The sequence below is a fragment of the Aphelocoma coerulescens genome, chromosome 12 (assembly GCF_041296385.1).
Source record: "Aphelocoma coerulescens isolate FSJ_1873_10779 chromosome 12, UR_Acoe_1.0, whole genome shotgun sequence".
Lineage (NCBI taxonomy): Eukaryota > Metazoa > Chordata > Aves > Passeriformes > Corvidae > Aphelocoma > Aphelocoma coerulescens.
The window spans coordinates 5343763-5362456 of record NC_091026.1 but is presented as its reverse complement, the minus strand read 5'-3'; the positions used below and the strand labels follow the sequence as shown (position 1 = coordinate 5362456).

Sequence of the window (18694 nt, the reverse complement as noted above, 5' to 3'; positions counted from 1 at the left end):
AGATAAATCCTTAAGAAGGTGATAACAAGTGGCAGTTGGCTGCCTCAGTCCTTGGGCTTAGTATTTAGACAAAGAACTGCAAGTCATTCCACAAACACAAAGAAGTAGAGAATTGCAAGTAGCACAAAGTTCACAGAGAAAAAAGATGGGAGAAGTCTGGAAGTTTAACCCAGAAGTGCCGACTGCTCAGCTGCTTGTAAACAACATTCCTTTTCATCCACATGAAGAAAGCAAAAGGAAAAGAAGGAAAAATAAATAAACAAAAAAGGGCAGTGTTTAATGATACAGGAAAAAGGCTGATTTAGGCACCTGGCAGAACAAGGAGGTAAAGGGATAGTCAACAGAATTTGACCAATTAACACTTAAAATTTAAACAATAAACACTTAAATGCAGAGTGCCTGTGTGTATTATTGCTTGAAAATACATTAACAAAGCAGAAGGATTTTAAGTAGTCAAACTTGGCAACGAAATTACTGGAAATCAGGTTTATAAACCACCTAACGTTGTGCCCTGTCCTTCTGATGTAAACAAAAATAAATCCATCACCTTTCGTAGGCACTCCAATCCAATTTAAATAGCGTGTCAGCTTCTTCGAGATGTAGGTTTTTCCTCTTGCTGGGAGACCCACCATGACAATCAGAGTAGGGCAATTGGTCATACATACTGGAACAGAAACACAGGAAACCAGGATTTACCAACAACAGTCCCATAAAGCAAAGGCTTCTGCTGCAGTGGAAAACCCCTCTCTTTGTGCTCTCTGAGGAGGTGACCACCCAGGCTGCTCATGCACTGTGCCTCCCTGTTTCAGGGGTTCAACAGCAGGACAGTGAACCTGACCACCTCTCTTATGCTGAATTTTGGAAGGGCGAGTCAGTGGTAGTGCAATGATGGACCTGTGAGTTGTGAACAGGCAGAAAAGAAGAAACCTGTGTATTTGCACACAGAAACAATACCAAAGAAAAAGGAAAATGACATCTTATGCCCCTGTGTACCTCAGTTCAGTGCTTGCATTGAAAGGAAACAGCAAGGTGTAGGCAATTTTTAAATAATTTTTACATTTTTAAGACAAGACGTAAACACTGCTCAACCTTTTCTTGATTTTGAGCAAAACAAGCATGACAGATGCAGCTTAATACATTCTAGTAAGACATGCTACTCACTACTGATTACTTCTCCTTTAAACATAATTAACACTAAAATCTCTCTTCAGCAGAGCTCATTTTGGCTGTTACTAAGAATAAGACACAAGTATTCTACACAATCAAGTACAATAATCTGATGTAGAGATATGTACAGAAATACTCCTAAACAAAGCCAGAGCATTTAACTAAAAAAACACACAACATTATAGCAATTTGAAGGAATTATATGTATAATCTGAAAACCTTGAGGCATTTCCTTCCAAATCACAAGTTTTTGAACATTTTAGCAGCACAAAACTAAGGATACCTTGCATTAATCTATCACAGCTACACGGAATTACCTAAAAAGAAAGAAGATATTAAAGTGATGCAGATAACACCAGCTCCCTTCACCCTCTATTTTTAAGGGAATTAATTTCTATATGATCTACACGTGTATCAACTTCCTCAGTGTCTTGACAGAGAAGACATCCATTCATTGCAAAAGACTGAATCTCAGTGATTAGTTGCAAGGCATAACTGAACAGTTGTACAAAGCACTGTGATTACCCAAGATTCCCAAACTTTGGATTGACAAAGTCCCATCCCACAAAGACATCTGCACAGATCTGGTGCAGATAACTTCACATAACAGATCAAAAAAGAACAAGCAGATTAGCAAAGGCAGATATGCTATCTTAAAATGCACATTGAAAGACACAAAACAAAAACCATTGAAAGTACACCACTTCTCATCAGGGAGAGGAGGTAAAATGGTACCTAACCTCAAACCCATGAAACAATCAACTACTGCCTGTAATGAAAGCGTCAGGGAACTAACAGCAAAGCAAAACAGATCCATCCAAACATGACCGAGTCTCTGGAAGGACATTGATAAAAGCCCTCAGAGTCAGTTCCTGTTTGCAGAAGTCTATACACAAAAAAGATAATAATTTCTTGTCCCTTTCCTATTTGTCGTAAGTTCAGGCTGTGAAGCCCCTATCCAAGAGAGTGAAGGAAGTCTCTGGGGAAACAACCAAGTCTATGGAGTGCCAAGAGCACAGTGCTTATTAAGCTTAACAGCCTGGCTTCCAGCTTGAAGGATGGTGAAATAAAACACTGAGATGAAAGAACCCCCTGAGCCTCTAGAAATTTTAAGAGAATGTATTTTTCTTCAAAGCCTGTTCAAAAGGTTCTTCACCTGAAATACCTAGCTCGAATTTTGAACAATTTTTCAGTACAAGCAGTGAAGTAAGAGCTGTAAAAGACAGACCAGAATCTGTACAGAAAGGCTCCATACACAGCCCAAACTCCTGCTTTGCAAGGAACTTGGCTGTAACAGGCTTTTCTACCCATTCCAGGCGGAATTTACCAACTAACTTAACTATTCTTAGAGCACCTCTTTTTCTTTTTTTCTTTTTCTGCTGCTAGGGTCAGCTATACAAATTTAACCTTCTCACAGAACATTTGTCTTCGGGTAATGCAGCAATAAACCTGTACTGGAGCAAAACTAAGGGCTGGGAAGCTGCCATGAAGAGACCTGCAACCCAGTTAAATGGTTGCATCACAGACTACACCAACAGCTAAATTTCTAAATTAAGTCCTACTGCCTGCATGGGTTTGTAGCAGATTTTCTAACCAAGCAGCAAACCAGATCAACACAACTACAACATGCACAAGGGACATTCAGTGTGCCAGTCTGCTATCACCTGCATTTTTACATGCATTTCCTCAAAGAAAGTACAAAACTAACAAAGCTGCCTTTGTCCCACACGTCCAGTTTAACAGGGACATCTCACCTATTACTCCAATCTCTCTGGTGGGTAACCACAGAGCAGAAACCAAGAGAATTATCCCAATCAAACAAGTGGCAATCCTACTCTCATTAGGTGCCAGGCTGACCAAGAGTGCTTTTACTCTATAGACAGATGCCCCTGAGTTTATAAGGAGGAATATCACTGATCCCAGTGATCCCAAATAATCTGCTTTTACAAAATGTCACAGCCGTGTGAACAACACTACAAAGCACATGGTGCTACAGGATATGCCACCCTCAGTCTTTAACAGGAGGGTGGCAGTCCATAGCTTAAAATTCAGAGCATTAAAAAATATTTAGTGTTCTGGATTAGATGGCCACCAGTGGCTGCAGCCTCATCCACCTGCACAGGTGGCACTTTGTGACAAACACTCCTGAGCATTGGGAAGAAGAAGCCAAAGGCACCTGTGCTGGCCAAAACAGCCCATTCACAGCTAAATGGCAGGATAAAAGCACATCAATAAATAAAAAGCACACAAAAGCTATTTCACGTCTTCTGTACCTCAGTGTAGCATTCTCAACACACATAAGACTGAGCACAACAGAATTTATTTCCTCCCCTGTGATCTTGTGTAATTAACAAGGCTTAATTTTGATCATCAGCTCAGTAAAAAAGTTAAGACCAGAACAGAATGGGAAATTCTGAGGATGTATCAAATACGCCAAAGAAATTAATTATCTTTCACTTTATCTAAACCACAGCTTTCTCAACAGAATATTGCCAACACTCACTGCAAGGAGGGAGGAATATTCATTCCCGTGAAGGTATTTTCAGTGTCAGTGTCTCATGGCTTACATTTTTCCTTGAAGAAATGTAAGCAAGTTTGACATGAGGAAGTAGACTGATAAAAATAGCCAAACATACCACAAGTTACATATACATAACTCCTCATTTCCCAGTGGCACAGTGTTCAATCCCCCTTTTCACAGCACCTCACCATCATTCCATTTATATTAAAAAAACCTTCCAGTACAAAAGTGGTTCCAGGTGTGTGAGTTAGAACCAAGGCAGACCCCTAAGGGTAGCTTTCTCTTCATTCCTTACCCATTGGATTGTCTGGTTTATGTACAGAAATATCTCTACACGGTCTAGTCTCCAGAAAAAAAACTCATTTTTCACTATTACTTCATAAATATAACTCCTAAGGGTTTCTGACTGCCCCAAGCTGTGGATGTGCCATCAACATGTGCCTCTAATTTTGTTAGAGGAACAGATGCACTCAGAACAGTAAAACAAAACTCACAGGTTGTATACCATCATTTGCTAAAGATGCTCTAAGACTTTAGTCAGCTTCTTCTTTAAAACAGAAGTTTGTAATATATGCATTTAAGAGTGCATGTTTAAAAGCAGCACCGCCAAAAAGAGGGAAAAACACACCCAAAATACCAATCAGAGAGGGAAAATGGCCAAGTAATGAAGTGCTGCAACTGAAGCAAAGTCATTATCCCAGTTTAATATTTCTTAAACATTAAAGAACGGCACAGCAAGTTGCAGCTCGAGAGTACAATTATGACTGCCTGTCCTTCTAAAGTTTAAGACTTAACAGTCAAGGAAAGAAGAAATTACATGCCTCTTAGACTCTATTGTGAAATAATGCAAATGCAAAAGAAGGTTGTGAAACCAAACTGGGACATGGAACAATCTAGATCAGCTGTGCTGCAATTCATCAGCCCTCAAAACTCTCATGGATCTTGTGAAACCAGAGTCAAGAGTTGATATTTTCCAGGTTCACTTACTACCAAACAAATTATCAGCTGTCCTTTCCTTTCACCCAGAATCAGATTTTGCTTTTTCCTTATATGCATTAAGGACGGATGTTTTTTGTATCAAGCTGTTACTGTTAGAGATCTGAAGTTTACAGAGTATTCTTGCAGTTTCTATGGCCTTCAATTCAAGGCCTGTTCACCAAAAATCCCATACTATTTTAGAGGCTCATACACAAATATCTGACTTTAAGCCAACACAACCACCCTTCCAAATAAGGTTAGCCCTACATGTTTTAGCCATCATTTATCCAAGTTAACCATTGCTAATGCATCATATCCTTTTGATTAATTATGACAACCAGTCTCCCTTCTTTGCATCCATCCCATAAGGATGAGTTCTCCATCCTGCTGTTCTTCCTGAAAATAATCTGCTCCTAGACCTAAAGAACTCCATTATCTTCTAATTTGTCTCTCCTCTTTCTGTCCAAACTACCAGTTTTTAACATCACCTTGGTACAAGGGATCCAGAATTCACATTTGTCCCCTGGCCAGCCTTGTGCCACCAGCTGCTCCAACCTGCTCTGTCATCCACTTCCTCAGGGTTACCATTTGCTTCCTACAGCTTTGATGCCAACAGCAATGATCCCATCACACATCCTGCTCCTCTGGCACTATCCTCACCTCATTTGCTCTCCTATTTTCAGTTCCTAGGATTAGGAGCATAAATACACACAAGCAACATGTGCTCAAAGGGTAGAGTTCTTTAGAGCACAGATAATAATTTGATACTTTTTTTTTTGGATGTGCATTGCTACTGCTGTACCAACAACAAATGACAATTATTAGAATGACCAAATTTCAGCAGCTGTAGGGAAACAAGGCATTTAATGGTAGTGGGGGGAATGTTTAACCACAGGAAGTTCACTATTTCTCTCTCACTATAAACATCCTCTGCTGGCCTCCCCAAACAACTTTCACTAGGACCTACTTGGCTATTTATTTTTCATGTCCATGTTTACAGCCCATTGCTTGATTCAGAGCTTAAAGCAATCTCAACATCCAATGCCAAGAAGAGCTTTAATTCAATCTATTTACAGACAAAACTTTTCACAAGTGACCACAAAAGGCAAGCCACAGCTATTAATAACAATATGCACTTTCAGTGCCTTCAGGTGTGACTTTGGAAGGTCATCAGAACAGTTACCTTGGCTGTACCAGTGCCACCAGCTGTAAAAGCTGCCTGCTCAGTAGGCTGCACACGGACACAACTCCTCCTCGAAGACCTTGTAATGCACAGACTGAAAGAACTGGCCCTTCAAAGCCCTGGGACAGCTAAACCCTGGCACAGCTCAACAGATTTCTTCTTCCCCACACAACTGTAGTTGCTACAACTGTCAGAAAATCACACTAAGAACACTGAAGTCCTTTTGTAGGCAAATCTGCCAAGTCCTTAACTGGCAGTGTGTACAATTCTGCTCCTCCACCTTCTAGAAGGATAAAGACTAAAGGTAGATAAAGTTCAGCAGCATGAAGGAGAAAATAAAAATCCCAACCAAAAGAGACCAAAAGAGTTCATCTTGTTTAGCCAAGAAACTCAGAACACAGAGTAACTAACTTCACTTCTTCCACTGTAAGGCTACATTTAAGGACAAGAAAACCACTTCCACCTTGAGCTGGTATTTTTGGAACAGTAACATTTGACACAGTTACCTGAAGCAGCAGAGAACGGGAATGCATCAGCCCAACACAGCCCCAAACCACCCATCTAGGCAGCCCATCCTGAGCTGCCCAGCACAGCTACAGCACCCACAGCTCACACTGCCTCACCAGGACACAGGCCAACACAAGATACATGGAAACCTTATGGAAAAGAACTCTTGCAACACACTTGCATGGGAAAAATTACAAAGTGTTCTCAGTATGCTGAAACGAGATAGGTTGTTTTATCAAGGAAGAGTAACTTCTGCTCCTTCACAGGATGTTTGTAATTCTTATGTATCACAAATTACTGCAGACTTGTTATGGGTAGGGCTGCAAAAGGATTAAAAGAAAAAAATTGCAAACCTTTTTCTAGCAAAAGGTTTTTTTCATTTATAAGGGGTCTTAGGCATTAAACTTATACAGTCCTACAAAAATCCCACAGGCATGTGAAATATTTTTTAAGTTGTAGTCAAGTAAAGCTAATTCTGCCAAGAAGACTCTGTACATCATCAAATTACACATGACCCATATGCAATTCTGTTCTTGGGTTTGGGGATTTTTTTGTAAAACAGTATCTGTGTCAGAGCTATAACAGATTTTTGTCTGTTTGGAAAAGAGATGCCACATTAAGGCTAAAATTAAGCCATCTCCTTAGGATGTTTACAAAAGCACTTATATACATTTTCTGACCCTCTTCCTATTTCAGCACTCATCTCAACCTACTATGGGTTCAGATGCTGCAGTAACTCAGTTCCCACAGAAACACGCTCCTGCCTGCTTGCCCAGCACACAACAAGAGAGTTTGGGGCGGGTTTTTTGGGGGTTTTTTTAGCAAGGGCTGGACCAAAGCAAGAGCAGAGAGAGCCAAGGCTGCAGCCCATGGATTCCTGCCACACCGGCAGAGCCTCAGCTCTGTCAGCAGAGCCTCTTTACATGACAAATACAAACACTTCCACACGACAAAGCCCCTTTTGTCTGCAAAACTGCCATGTACTGGACCTCAGTTACTTAAGTAAGGGGGGAAAATGAAAGAAAGAGAGGGAAAAAACAGCCTGTGAGGCAAAGTTTGTTAATGAACTATGGTTTACAAACGCCACAGCCGATGTCTCAGGAGGCTGATGACTTGGTTGGCTGCACCTCAAAATACGGGAAGTCATTAACTCATACAACAGATGGGCTGATACAGCACTGGCCTTAAAGGAAAAAAAAAAAAAAAAAAAAAAAAAAAAAACCAAACCAAAAGGAACACAACAACCAAAACAAGAACACAGTGACATTTTTAGGCCTCTCTCTAAGACGAATATACTGAATATAAACGCTCCCTGACACCAGAGCGTCTAATAAATTAAAAACCCAAACAAACCCGCAAAACACCAACAAAAGCAACCAGAAAGCATATTCATTCCAGCCGAGCTTCCCTGCCTTCCGCTGGGCACAGAGCCAGCAGCTTCGGGGCTCGACCCTCCACGGGGGACCCGCGACCGCCGCCCCCGCAGCCCCCGGCAGTGACCGACCCAGAGCGCCCGGGCTCGGCTCCATCCCCTCGCACCCCGACCCCGACCGGCCCGGGAGGGTGCCGGGGCTGCCGGGCCCGCTCCGCTCACCGCCGCGCTGCGCGCTGTGCCCCGCGGGCAGCCCGTTGTCGTAGGGCTCCCACGTCTTCTGCAGCGGGTTCTGCGTGAGCTCCCGCGCCGCCGGTGCCGCCGCCATCCTCGGCCGCTCCCGGCTCCCACCGCAGTGGCGGCGGGCGGGGCGCGCCGGGGCCGCCCCCGGGGCAGGGCCGGCGGGGGAAGCCGCAGCCCCGCGGTGCCCCAGGCACGGGGGAGCCGCCCCGGGGCCACCGAGACCCCCGCGGGAAGGACCCGGCCCGGGCAAGGGTCGCGCTGCGAGCGGGTGAATCCGCTGTGTGCTGCTGCTGCTGCGCTGCTCTGGCTGCAGGGAACACCACGATGCCCCTGAAAAGCCTTTTTTAAAAAAAAAAAAAAAAAACAAAAAAAAACCAAAAAAACAACCCAAAACCTAAAAATAGCACGCCCAGGGAGCGTGCAGTGAGTTTTAAGTCATGCATTGAGTGATACATTTTTCCAATTAAATTCTGTTTTGGCCTGAAGGTCAAATTAATAGCGATGCAAAGAAACATAAACCATAAGTTTCCTACATCCTATTTGGCTCCCAAAAAAAGCTCTTGACAAGTGGCCCTGGGAAGCTGCAGCGAGAGCAGTGGTTTGACTAAACAGGACACCCAGCTGTCACCTTTCCACATCACCTTTATCAGCTTTACAGCTTGGGGAAACCCACTTCATTAACTGGGCTGAGCAGTCTTAAAAAAAGCTCAGTATTTCATATATATGCACCTCTACATCCATATATTTTACAGAAAATAAACGCACTGAAAATATAGTAGTGAAGTGCAATACACATTTCCATTATTAATCACACCATTATTATGACACTGGCCTAAACGCAAGTGAAGGCCAGTACATACTTTCTTTTTTAATACTAACCAGACTCTGATCACCTGAGGACCATTTTTAGTTTTTCTGTTCTATTACAAACTAAAATGTACCTTTCTAAATAACAAAAAATCAGTTCTCAGAGACATTTGGCAAGACGCCTCTGGGAGAGTCAGCACTGTTTTTCCAGAACCTTGTTTGCTTGACCTGCTTTTCCCTCTGTTCCAAGTTATTTCCTTCTCTCCAATACCAATTTTCCTCTCTAGCTGCCCTACACTATATTTTTACCCAAGATTTTCTTCCTGATTTTGTTTTGAGTCAATAGCTGACATGGGCAGAGGGGCTACAGGAGTTACATCCCAAGGATCAGAAAACAAGAAGCAGAGAGGGAGAGGTTTTGAATGCTTAAAAGCTTCTTGGTTTCTTCTGTCAACTGTGTGTTTACTTCCAACTGTTGCCAAAAGAGGTGTGAGCAGGAACAGTTCAATCTCTGTTCCAGGTTCATCCCAGAAGTCTGTCTCCTGTGCACACACAGAATGTTGCAACACACAGGTGACAGACTCCAGGTAGAGTCCAGCATCAGGACGTCCCCACCTCACCCTCCTGTGATGGCAGCAAGGGCGACACCAAGATCCTCAAGCTTTCCTAACAGTGCCTCCAGTAAAGCCAGGAGAGTCCACAACAGATATAATATTAACAGAAATAAAAGATTAACAGGAATGCAAATTTATAAGCCACACTTCTCAGGCTTGTTTTACACAAATTAAGTAGAAAACTTATTCAATCCTTCCAGTCTCTAGAAACAAAGTTTGTACTTCCTTTCTACAAATCCACACCCTGCACAAGAACTGGAAGTCCACTCACACACCTACCTCAAGCCAAGAACACTGACCTGATGTTGTTCATACAAGAATAGCATTTTTCAGAAGTCTGCAGCATAAAGGACCACATTTCTAAGTCTCCTTCTCAAAGCACCAGGCACACTGCCAGTTAATTAATTCTCTTCTGCTCAGGTAGATTCAAACCAGTGGCATCTGCACAAAACTTCAGTTAAGGGTTTGTCCAGGTGTCTGCAATAACATCACAGGTGTGCAGAGACACCTGCTAGCCTTTGTTTTTGTAAGGCAAAAAGTTCAGCTTGGTTGAAGATAAGCTTATGTGATTATGCTGTTGATCAAACTTATTCTAGGGTTAGTTGTTTTGTGGCTTGTTTTTAAACCTCACTGCAGTAATGAGCTATTTGACCAAGGACATAGAGAAAGCAAATACAGATATCTTGTGCCACTCCTGAGGTCTCATTTCATAACACAGTTTACAAGGGAACTACATTCAGTTCCTGGGAAAAGACAGAACAAGTGTTGCTCGTTAGATTCCCAATAAATAACAGAGATCACCTTCTGCACCATCTCATTACTATCAGCTGCTGTCTTAATGCAAAGGCTGGAGGAGCAGAGCTGATGGCTGCAGGTGAAGAGCTGGAGATCCAGCTTTGTTTGCTAAAGGGAAAACCATGAACAAGCCTTTACCTTGTGTTTTACACAAAGCATCTGCTCTCAGGGCCATGCTGAGCAGAGGGCTTACCTGAGAGACCACCTCTCTCCAGAGGCAAAACGTCAAGGGGAAGGGCAGTCTTGGAAAATGAACTGCTGCATGGAAATAACGTACTTGAGCCAAGTGATAAAGTTACACTCGCTCCTTAGAAACAACTGGCTGACAAGACAGGAAACTTAGGGTTTAACGCCTAGAGCAAATGGTAATTATTTAGAGACAGGAAGAAATAAAAAAGACTGAACCAAGGTTTCTACTTGATCCTACAGAAACCCAACTTGTATCAATAAACACGCTGTATCATATGGCAGCCATATAATCCAAGTTTCACAATACATGCAAGTAACTTCCATGTATCTCATTTCCCTAGTAAAGATATCACTTTTTAGTCTGACAACCCATAAAACATCCATGAACCACCCAACATCTCTTCTTCCCATCCTTCCACCATCTCTCTGGCAGCACACACTTGGAACAGGGAAATAAGACTTTCCAGTCTCCCAGGTGCCCACACCCTCAGCACACGGAGCACACACAGCTCACGGCAAACCCACCCACGGGCCCTCGAGCAGCGCGCAGGATGCGAGCGACAGCCGAGACCCAGGAGGCATTTGCGGCACGCCAACGAGACACGGGCACAGCCAGAGGTCACTCAGGGGGGTTCTGCAGCACCGGAGCGTTCCGGCGGCTCTCCCGCATCACCGAGCCCTTCCGCGGGGCCGCTGGCTGCCCTGGGCCCGGGGCACCCCGCGGGCACCGGGGCGCATCCCGCGGGCACCGGGCGCACCCCGCGGGCACCGGGGCGCACCCCGCGGGCACCGGCACATCCCGCGGGCACCGGCGCATCCCGCGGGCACCGGGCACACCCCGCGGGCACCGGGGCACACCCCGCGGGCACCGGGCGCACCCCGCGGGCACCGGCGCATCCCGCGGGCACCGGCGCATCCCGCGGGCACCGGGCACACCCCGCGGGCACCGGGCACACCCCGCGGGCCCCGGGGCACCCCGCGGGCACCGGGCACACCCCGCGGGCACCGGGCACACCCCGCGGGCACCCCTCAGGCTCCCGGCGGTGCCGGCACCGCCCGCGCCGCCAGGCGGCGCCCTGGCCCCTCCGCGGACACTGCGCGGGCGCGCAGGCGCCCCCTGGTGGCTGCGGCGAGCAAAGGCACCGCCCCCGGCACAGCCCCGGGGGACAGCGGGGACACGGCGGGGACAGCGGGGAGGGGGGGGACACGGGGAGGGGGGACACGGGGAGGGGGACACGGCGGGGAGGGGGGGGGACACGGCGGGGAGGGGGGGGGACACGGCGCTGGCCGTCCCTGTGCCGATGCTTCGGTGCTCAGAAGTGCTCTAAGCCTGCCGAGCCGCCCGTGCCCAAGCAGGTCTCCCGGAAAAAGGAATTCCCAGTTACCCTTCAGAAATGTATTGTCACAGCCAAGTGACACCGGGATCGCCGTGCCAGGAGATAGCAAAGCTCCGCAGAGCTAAAATATATCAGGACTTGGCTTTTAGGCACACAAGGTAGAGTCAGAGGTTACGGAAAGCTACAGGGAAGGAAAGTCCATCTACCCGCCCTGAGTTATTTTCCCCTCCAAATGGAAAAAATTATATTGGGAGGAGTGAGTCCCCACTTCTTTCTAGATATTAAACATCAACAAATTGTATTTCATCATTATCCTATTACTTCAATTTCTCTAAAGCAATTCTCCTTCCACTAAGTCATGAGATATACTTTTCAACCCTGAATTCTCAGCTACTTACTTTGACAAAATCCATAGTATCTAACCTCTACACATGCAACTGGCAATAAACAGCTGGAAAAACTTAAATCCAAACCTTCTCTATTGCAACTGGCAGGTTACTGTTCTAGCTCGAAGTGACAAACAGGAACTAGTTTAAATTATTCCATCTTAACATTGGTATCTGCATTTTCCACATATGGCAAGAGTGAGAGGAGGAGAGATCAGAGTTTAAGTCCTTATCCCCCTTTGAGAAGGTGCAGAGACAGGGCTGTGAGGCCACCCAGTTACAGGTACTCTAAAAGACATCACTCCCAGCACAGCACCAGTTCTGTTTCGGCACAACTTGAGGAGACACAGAGGAACACAGACCTTGCAATGATCATTACATCTGTTACTCAAGAAATACAGACACACACCAGCACAGCCTTCAGCCACACACATATCTTACATAGCCAGCTTTGACACCCACCCAAATTTCCCAATTTCACAGGGATTGGCTCTGACCAGCTAACAGGCAGCCTGCTACACTGCACCAGTGTTTGTATAAAGCAGACAGGAGAATTCCTGTTGAAATTATAACCAATTTTCTCTTTTAATGAAAAAAAAAAAGTCAACTATACCTTCAGCAAGCTGGTGGCAGTCCTTCATTGGCCAAAATCTGTGCAGCTGGAAGCATCACCCCAGGACAGCAGCTATCTAATATACACGAGGCTGTTACAACACTGCAAGCCAATGAGAGGAGTCAGCAACCAAACACACAACTATGCTTCACCCTTTCTGTTCACAAGTAACAACGCTCCAGCATTTCAAAACTGGGTTTCAGGTGGAATGGGAGAGATTTTTCCCCACACAGCTGATGTGGGGCACAGTGCTGATGGGCTTTTTTGACCAAGTCTTTGTTTGGATGCTCTTACATGGTGAAAAGACTTGCAGCTGCACCCCGTTTCTGCTGCAATGACCGAAGTACTGCAGAGCAGTTGGGACACTTGGCCTGTTCTGTCACATCCCTAGTTACACTGAGACCTCAGCAGGGAACAAACTGCTCTCTCCTCCAGGTAATTCCCATATTCCTGAAGTGCAGATCAAGCCTGGCAGGTTTTTCCTCCCTGTGGAAGTCCCTAACAACCTGCCTAAAACACAATGCCCTTCTGCTCAGTATGTTGTGACCTCTGTAAGCCAGGCACTAACCCAGCGTTGCTATCCAATTAACAAGGAAATCCAGAGATAAAGGAAGCTGCACCAAAAGAAGCACCTCTCTTCCTCCCTGGGCTGTTCCTGATCTCCTGGATGATGACACAGAGTATGCCTTGGGAACAGTCATCCTGCACAAGAGATCCCTCTGGAGGTAAAAGCTTCTCACAGAGCTTCCCACAGAGAACAGAGCCAGTTCCTTCCCGTTCAGAGCTTAGCAAGCACAATGAGCAATCGAGGCAGAGGTGCAATGCTGCGTTAGCAGAGTGACAAACTGATTCACACCTTCTCAGTCCAGGCTCTCAGGACATTTTGTTACATCAGCTTCTTAAATGAAGACTTCCCATCTCATCAAGGCCGCCTATGGTTCCCTCCTCAACCCAAAGTGCCATCCTTTTTGTTTTCCCAGAGTGTAGCATCCCAGGAGTCAACCCAGCAAAAATGACAAACAGCCCACTAAGTCCCCAAAAATTTCAAGCATCCCACGTGACAGGTTCAGCAGGTTCCCCATACCATCTCCACAGGTCCTTCCATCTGGGACTTGATTCCAAACCAACTGAAATCACAAGGACCAGGCCTTGTGATACACGGCCCTAGCACTTCCTTCATTTCTTCTGAGCAACAAGTAAGTTTTACTGCTGGCACCATCCACTCCATATCTTATTTCCTATCACTGCCTAAAGGAAAGATGTTCCAGTTGTCTTGAAGCAGACTGCTACCTCAAAGACAAGCAAAAAGACATTAAGAATTCAGAAGTAAAACAAGAATCTGCCCTCAGCAAGACACACCTTCAGAAATTATTTTCTAAGAGTTCATTTTACTACTAGACTTCATGGCTACAGATCAATCTGTCAAAGAGATTGATAACAAATACCCAGATGTAATCATGCTTTAGATGAGAATGAGCTACTACTAAGGACAAGAAAATTCTTCAATGCTAATTGAGAAGTAGATTTAAACAACAACCAAGAGTCCACACAGACAAAACTGGATCAACACAGATACTAAAGAGATTCCTTGAGCTGAAACAAAATATTCCTTAGCATAGATAAGAAAAATAATCCATCCAAACAGAAAATGTTCATGTCATGTCAATCGGCAAGAAAACAAGCTCCCATCTATTCCAACAACCATCAACACATCTGATACGATAGAAGATCTGATACACTTCAGGCACTCAGGAGCCTCACACTGCACTTGGCTGGAGAGACAGATAATTCTCACAATAATTTGCATTTATGGTATTTTCCTCATTGTCTACTGAAACATCATCAGAGTTATTCACAGTGCATGCAAAGCAATGAGGTGTCCCTCGCAGCAGTGTTCATGTGTGGCTGGATTCCAGCACGGTTGTGTTTTCCAAACCATGACGACCTAACCATCAGTAAACAAGCACCAGCCATACAAAAGTTTTATTGTAACAATTGTACCAATAAACTCCTGGATGGCTTTCTACAGAACTCACTCGTGGTATTGCAGGAATATAAACTCTATCAGGCAATCAAAGGTTACTTGGGGAGATACAGGTTATCAGCAGAACGTCATCTCACCAACACGTGGATTGCATGAGAACCCCACAGCAAACACTGAGACTCACAGACACAGTGGTATCAACTGAAAAAATACCTTGCCACACTGTCACTCTGTTCTTGTCATCTTTATGTGAACCATTCCTCAAAGCATGGGCACTCACAGTACTTCCATTATTTCTAAGTATGTAAATATGTTCGTTTAGATGTTTATCACATTTCAAAAGAAATAATTGCTCTGTTTTAAATGTGGGACAAATTTAATGTCTGGAGATAAACCCTTTCGATGAGATGATGTTGTTTTCACACAAGGAAGTTTCCTGTGTTAAGTCTGGCATGAAGTGTAGATTTGAGGCTAGCCTGCATTAATTCTGTTTGTTAAATCTGAAGGACAAATCACTAAATCTTTACACTTCCAGTCCAAGCAGTCACCTCCTATCTTTACCTCTGAGAGAACACTGGAATTATTTCCCTGAAAAACAGGCAAGATCCTCAAGTGGCACTTCCAGGTATTGCTTAAAACTATTCCCATCATCACAAAGTTGAGCAACATTTTAAATCTTCCTGTTATGATGCAACATAAAGCAAAGATGGCATCCATTATTCATGTTTTCTGAGCACAACCCAGTGTTAAAAAGCCCTTTGTAGATAAACCCTCTTGCTGTACACCAGGGACTCCAAACTATTTACATCAGGGGGCCTGTGCTTGTAAGAAATGCAGAAAGAGGACATCAAAACACACAGCACTTGCACAAATTGCCAATTTACATTCACATGTCCAGGGGTTAAGTGAAAATCCCGAGTTTCCAAGATGGCAAGGGCGCTGAGGAAAGTCATTCCTGCACGTTGCTCAGGTCATACCTGATGTTGTTACTACAGCAACAGCACGTCCAGCCTGGCACAGCCCCTGTGTGCTGGGTGCACCCTCAGACACTCCCCACCTCCCTGCAAGGGTGATACAGCAGCAAGTCCACTTCAGTTACCTGATATCCATAATATAACCATGGAAAACAAAGGCTGGATTAATCTGCAGTATTTGAAAGAGAGGAAAAACAAAAACACACTTGCATCCATGGGGATGTTTGTGCCTCTTGAACCTGCTTATAAGCAACCTCTGCTAAGCAGTCTGAAAGTGCCTCTATCACCTCAAAGCTCCCTATTCCTTTGCAATCACCTAAGCATATCAGAAAACCTCCCCAATTCCGAGTTTGAGTTTGCAGGTATGAGTAGTAATGTAATGAAAAGGAGCACAAGGAAAGGACTGACAGTTTTAAGTACAACAGACAGCCCTTATCCAGGCTGACAGGCTTATGAATTATGCTCAGCTACTTTTATATTAGATATTTGAACATTTCTGGTGTATACACATCCTTTCTCCTGTCACTCAGCTAGGAATGAATCCCACTTGCTCATAACAGTTGGTCTAGGCTGCTAAATAATTAAAAAAAAAAAAAAAAAGATAAAACAAGGGCAGCTGCCTCTCAGAGTGGAACTAAAACACTTTACACCATCTTTAAAACCAAATGCTGTCAACTGACTTCAGAAGTACAATTCCACAAGACCGGTCTCTTCAAAGAAAAACATCGGTAAAAACTACTTGCATTAGGGAAGTTGTCTGATGAGATGAAAAAGGAGAAATATACTGACAACAAAGAGTACACAACATTTGCATGCGATTCAAATGCATGAAGTACACCAAATTATTTTTTAAAAATCTTGAAGGCTTTGGGACAGAACTACCTATCAGATGGCAGCACTTTGAAAGACAAGAGATAAGAGAGCTTGGGAAGCACCACCCGGGGGTTGGGGCGTGAAATACTGAATGACTGATGGGGAACTCAAAAGGAAAAAGGCAAGGAGGAAAACAGCCACTGGGCTGGGTGACAAACCCTCGGAGGTGTAGAGTGAATCTGTGAGTCATCGGCACTTAATAGAAGTTGAAGCCATGTGAACGCCTGGAAAAGGGCACAGGGAGACAAGAGCAAGGCAAGGTCAAACCGTGGGAGGAGGAGGAAACGCTGGATCAGGAGCAGGGGAAGAACACCACCAAAGAAAGAGCAACAACTCGTTGGAAGCAGCAGTGACTGTGCAGGGAGGTGATGGAGAACAGGAACAAACCAGGGGTCTGCAAACACTTCAGTGACATAAAGAACATGTAAATAGGGAGAAGCCCCCACAGCAGCCCTGGGACAGGGGAGGCTGAGGGAGAGGGGGTACAACCTCACCTTGTAAGAGGGACTAGACTCCACTGAGAGCCAGAACAAATTTTTAAAAGGGGGACAGGAGTTAAAGGTCCAACAGGGGATAGTCCAGCTTGCCTTATAGGACAGGTAGGTCACTGAGGGAAAAGCCCACGGCAGTGGAAGCAAGAGCAAAGAGCAACGGGCCCCAAGCCCTCTCAGTTACACTTGGGTTCCTGCATGTCCCGCAAGCAACAGCAAAGCAGGTCTTGTGAAAGTAAAGAATAAATCCCTCTGGAAAGCCAGCATGGAAAACTGACACTGACACAAGGAGGAAAACAACCCACAGCATATGCGACGCCAGCTGCCGCTGGAAATATTCTTAAGCTCTGTGAAAAAGGAGGGTATTCATCCAAATAAAAATACAAGCAAACCAGAGCAAAGCTTCTCAGAAGCTACCAATGACAGAATTTGTAATAAAAGCAAAAATTCATCTTCATTTGGCAAGCTGCAATGAAGTCAGGTAGGCTAAAACAGCACTGAAGGGGAAAAAAAATACAGGCCAGACACACAGAGATCTAAATCACCCTGAATCTCAGCATTCAGAGCCTCCAGGGCAGACTTCTCATTTTCTGTGCATTTTGCAAGTAGAGCTAGATGGCTTATCACCTTCCTGAGACTAACAGGATCAATGTGCAAATGAGGAAGCTTAATAGGAGTAATAAAATTATGACAGCCAAAATAATCAAATTTACAGAGTGCAGACAGGCTAAACAGCAGAAGTGCAACAAATAAAACTCTTGCAAGGGGAAACATTCACCAAGTGAGGCTCCAGCATAATATTAGTAAAGAAGTCTTCTATTTAAAAAAAAATAAATAAATAAAGCAGCCCACCTGAGTTTTCTTTATATTCTGAAAAAATAACTTTGGTTCAGCACAACTGTCTCTAGAAAAAACACATTATAAAAAATTATTCAGGTGCACAGAAGGCCATACTCCATCACATACAGCATAAGGGACAGCCTTTGGCACCAGAATGTGTAAAAACACATTCCAAAATTTAAATATCAATTGAAAGCCAAACAGGATACAAAAATAGAAAACAAAGCAAGGGAATCAGAAGCAAATGAGCACACCAGCCCTCACACTCACCACCTCCAGTGAAACACCAGCTGTCCAGGCCTGCTGGCTCCAGACACCCCACCCTGGGTTGGTCTGTGCCTGCTCGGGTACCCCCTCACCACCAGGGACATCTGAACCTTCTTTCGCACAGGACAGAGGTCCTCTCAGAAATATTAGACTTCCACATTTTAATAAAAACTGGCTACCAGGAGTGAGCAGGTGCCCTGCCAATGCTCCCAGTACACACAGTGCTTTGACCTGGTCCCGTCAGACCTGAGACTGATGCCACACGAGCCCAAATCCCTGGAACTGGCCCAGCCTGGGGAAGAAAAATCAGTTAAAACCCCAAGGCACAAATGTGTGGGAGATATCTCTTCCAGAGTTGCTTGAATTTTTAAGCTCCTCTACTCCAATCCCCAAATGGAGCATTTTTTGGGGAAAAAAAAAAAAAGAAGAATGTGCGAGATCGATCTCCCACCAAAAATGAGTAACGACTTCAGCAGCAACAGGGCTGCTCCCCCTCCTCCTTTGCCCCATCAGTCCATCTCTTCTCACAAGCCATCTGACATTTTTTAATTGC

At 44.7% G+C, this 18694-nt stretch overlaps 1 protein-coding gene across 12 annotated transcripts in view; it reads right to left on the bottom strand.

Annotated features, from left to right (window-relative positions):
• The window catches only part of LOC138117469 (6-phosphofructo-2-kinase/fructose-2,6-bisphosphatase 4), a 56476-nt gene that overhangs the window by 27359 nt on the left and 10423 nt on the right, over nucleotides 1-18694 (bottom strand). For 3 of the 12 annotated variants that reach the window (XM_069027813.1, XM_069027812.1, XM_069027821.1), the window contains exons 1-2: nucleotides 7951-8088; nucleotides 548-664 (exon numbers count right to left, since the gene is read on the bottom strand). In XM_069027813.1, the coding sequence (XP_068883914.1) occupies nucleotides 548-664; nucleotides 7951-8056 (223 nt within the window). In that variant the 5' untranslated portion in view covers nucleotides 8057-8088. Of the gene's footprint in view, nucleotides 1-547; nucleotides 665-1450; nucleotides 1485-7950; nucleotides 8089-9691; nucleotides 9767-12712; nucleotides 12813-18694 lie in introns of those variants that run through there. The other 9 variants (XR_011154653.1, XM_069027811.1, XM_069027814.1 and 6 more) reach the window with 7 other exon arrangements.